General features: G+C 36.4%; 1 protein-coding gene across 1 annotated transcript; it reads left to right on the top strand.

The window, feature by feature from the left end:
* Positions 1-1351: 1351 nt before the first annotated feature.
* Positions 1352-2329, top strand: LOC113177558 (olfactory receptor 10AG1-like). The gene has a single exon (XM_026382107.2). The coding sequence runs from the start codon at positions 1352-1354 to the stop codon at positions 2327-2329; it is 978 nt and encodes a 325-aa protein (XP_026237892.2).
* Positions 2330-3368: the final 1039 nt, after the last annotated feature.

Raw genomic sequence — 3368 nt, forward strand, 5'->3', positions numbered from 1 at the left:
TGTGCAGAATGAATTGCTGTGGGGTCAGGCTGCTAGGGTTATTCCAGAAGAGAGAAAGTAGATTTATCTTAGAACTAGGAATGGAGTTAAGGAGAAGCAACATATTTGAAAATTGTCAAGCACTGATGGGTATGTGCTAGGTAGCTCATGTTTATCCAGCACTAAAGAGCTTAAAACACAGTCCCAAAAGGATTCAATGCTACAAATTAAAGCCACTATGTCTCCACTCTTCAAAACTTTGGTGCTAGTACAGTAGAAGCAATGACAGACAGACGGAATTCATGTAGGTGTGAAAGGAATAGATCCCTGTCAATGATCCTCTGGGAAAGGCTGGTCTGTGGTTAATGATCAGATGAGGATCTTTCAGAGGAAACTACAATAGAGAACTTCATCTCAATGAATCTGAAAGACAATAAAAATCAGAAAGCTTATTTAATTAAATGCAGGAAGGAGGATTGTTTAATAGAATAATCTGAATTTTTATCAATTTCATCTTACCTTCATATTCAAGAAAATAAGCTAGAAGAAGCAGTTAATTGGGATGACAGATAGTGGGCTTTGAGTGAGGTAGATGTTAGGACAGAAAATACTACTTACCCCAATTGCAATATAATACTAATATTTTTTTTCTCTTTAGAGTCACCCCAAAATAGCTGTGAGAACAAAGAGATATACCTTTCTCTTGAGTAAGTTTACCTCAGATGGCCCAGCCCATGGTCAGAAGAAGGAAAATGTGGTTTTGCTTTTTTTTTTTTTTTAAATTAGGGATCAGCTTTCGTGATTGAGGAAATATGAGGGGAAAATAGTTGGAATGTATTAGAAATCTAGAAGTGGTTGTAAAGAGACATTTGAATGTTGAATATTGAATTCTATCTAACCTGGTAAAGTAATAATTATGAATGTATTTGGGTAACATAAAAATATGTTGAGTTAAATGAATGTTATGTCTTGAAATTGTTGATTAATAGCAATGAGACATAGTTATTAATATATATGAGAGATGGTGATTAGAAAGGTCCTGCAAAAGATTGCCCGATCTCATGACCTTGCTATATATTCAGTCAAGAAGTGGGTACAGTCTCAAAATATCATTTCTGATATATATAAATGGAATAACAGCATACATCTCTATGGATCTTATTTATGCTATAATTAGAAAGTCAATCTAACATTATCAGCTCATATTTAAAAACATTTTATTCACCACATTAACTTTTATTTTTATTTGATGTATGTTTCACTCTGCATTTCACATCAGATCTCCTGGAATCACAGCATGTAGGCTTCAGAAAGAAACTAAGAAATCATAAGGATCCAAACTCACATACTAATCCAATTTGAAATGAAGAAAATGCAGTCAAGAACTGTAAATCCACAGAAAGAAAACGTGAAAATCACAGAAACCAACCGTACTTCAGTGGAGGGCTTTGTTCTCTTGGGCTTTTCTGATATTCCCACATTGCACTGGTTTCTCTTTGGAACGTTCTTAGTCATCTACCTGATTATCCTGCTGGGGAATGGCATCATCATTCTAATAACGAGGGTAGAGCCCACTCTGAAGACTCCCATGTACTTTTTTATCAGTAATTTTTCTTTCCTGGAAATCTGTTATGTGTCGGTCACACTTCCCAGAATGCTTATAGATCTTTGGACCCAGAAGGGAAATATTTCTTTTTTTGCCTGTGCTACACAAATGTGCTTCTTCCTCATACTGGGAGCCACAGAATGTTTCCTTCTGGCGGTGATGGCCTATGACCGCTATGTGGCCATTTGTAACCCTCTGCACTACCCTCTAGTCATGAGCCACAAGGTCTGTATCTGGCTGGTAGTTGGTTCCTGGGTCATTGGAATTCCAGTTCAGGTAGGGCAGACCTGCCAGATTTTCTCTCTGCCCTTCTGCGATTCGAACCAAATTCACCACTTCTTCTGTGACATTCCCCCAATGCTTAAGCTGGCCTGTGGGGACATCTTTGTGAATGAGATGTTGGTTTATGTATTTGCTGTACTATTTGTCACTGTTCCCTTTATGTTGATCCTTGGGTCCTACAGCAGAATTATCTCAACCATCCTGAAGCTGCCATCAAACACTGGGAGGGCCAAAGCCTTTTCCACTTGCTCCTCCCACCTTATAGTTGTATTTTTATTCTATGGATCAGCCAGTATTACCTATTTAAACAGCAAATCCAATCCGTATGAAGGAACAGACAAGCTCCTCTCTCTTTTCTACACCATTTTGACCCCAATGTTCAATCCAGTGATATACAGTCTGCGCAACAAAGACGTTACAGAGGCATTAAGAAAATTTCTTCTCAAATCATTAACATTGTGAGAAAATTAATGTAACAAATATTAATGCCTTCTATGACTAATTTTATACATACTTAATTTGAAACTAATTAAATCTTGCCCTAATTTATAAAAAACTAATAATGTAATTCCTCTTTAATGAACCTTATTTTCTCAGAGTTATGACATTTGTATTAATTAATTACCAATGCTATACTTTTAAAATAAGATTTTTCTCCTCACTGTAAACTAGTAAATAGAAGAGTGTGACTAAATAGGATGATATGACATATAGTATTTTCTAAGTTGATGGCTTCCACACTCTACATTAGCATCCACCACTAAAACAAAATACAATAGATTCTACAGATATCACTAAACAATTATCTCATACGAATAGATGTGTGTATAAAGATACAAACAAGAATGACTAGCACTTATAAGTTTATAATATAATGTTTATTACGGTACTATTTTCTTAAAAATGTCAAAAATGGAGGTTTATATTGAGAAATATTTTAATAAACATGATACATATATGTAATACATTTATGTAATTGTGCAAATAAGTGATCATATTACACACATATAGTAATGGCCTCAAAAATTGTTACTCCTTGTACCCATGTCTTTTTTCTTTTTCTTTCACACACTGACTGTTTGTTAGAGTGTGTGATTTAGCCTTGGCCAAAGTGAATAGCAAACATGAATAGCATTTGGTCAAAAAGGCTTATTTTCTTAAACAATGGAAACATTTTCACTTCTATGTCAAGAAGCCCAGGCAAGTTGGGAATGGTGGTGCATCCCTGTAATCCCAGTCGCTCCAGAGGCTAAGGTAGAAGGACTGCGAGTTCAAAGCCTGCCTCAGCAAAAGGAGGCACTAAGCAACTCAATGAGACCCTGTCTCTAAGTAAAATACCAAACAGGACTAGGGATGTGGCTCCATGGTCCAGTGCCCCTGAGTTCAAACCCTTGAACCAAAAGAAGAAAAAAAAAAGAAGCCCAGACAAGACTGCAAGAAATCACATAAAAGAGGTTGCATTTGGGGGCTGGAGTTGTGGCTCAGCAGCCTTAGGTTCTAC

Source organism: Urocitellus parryii, chromosome 4 (genome assembly GCF_045843805.1).
Source record: "Urocitellus parryii isolate mUroPar1 chromosome 4, mUroPar1.hap1, whole genome shotgun sequence".
Lineage (NCBI taxonomy): Eukaryota > Metazoa > Chordata > Mammalia > Rodentia > Sciuridae > Urocitellus > Urocitellus parryii.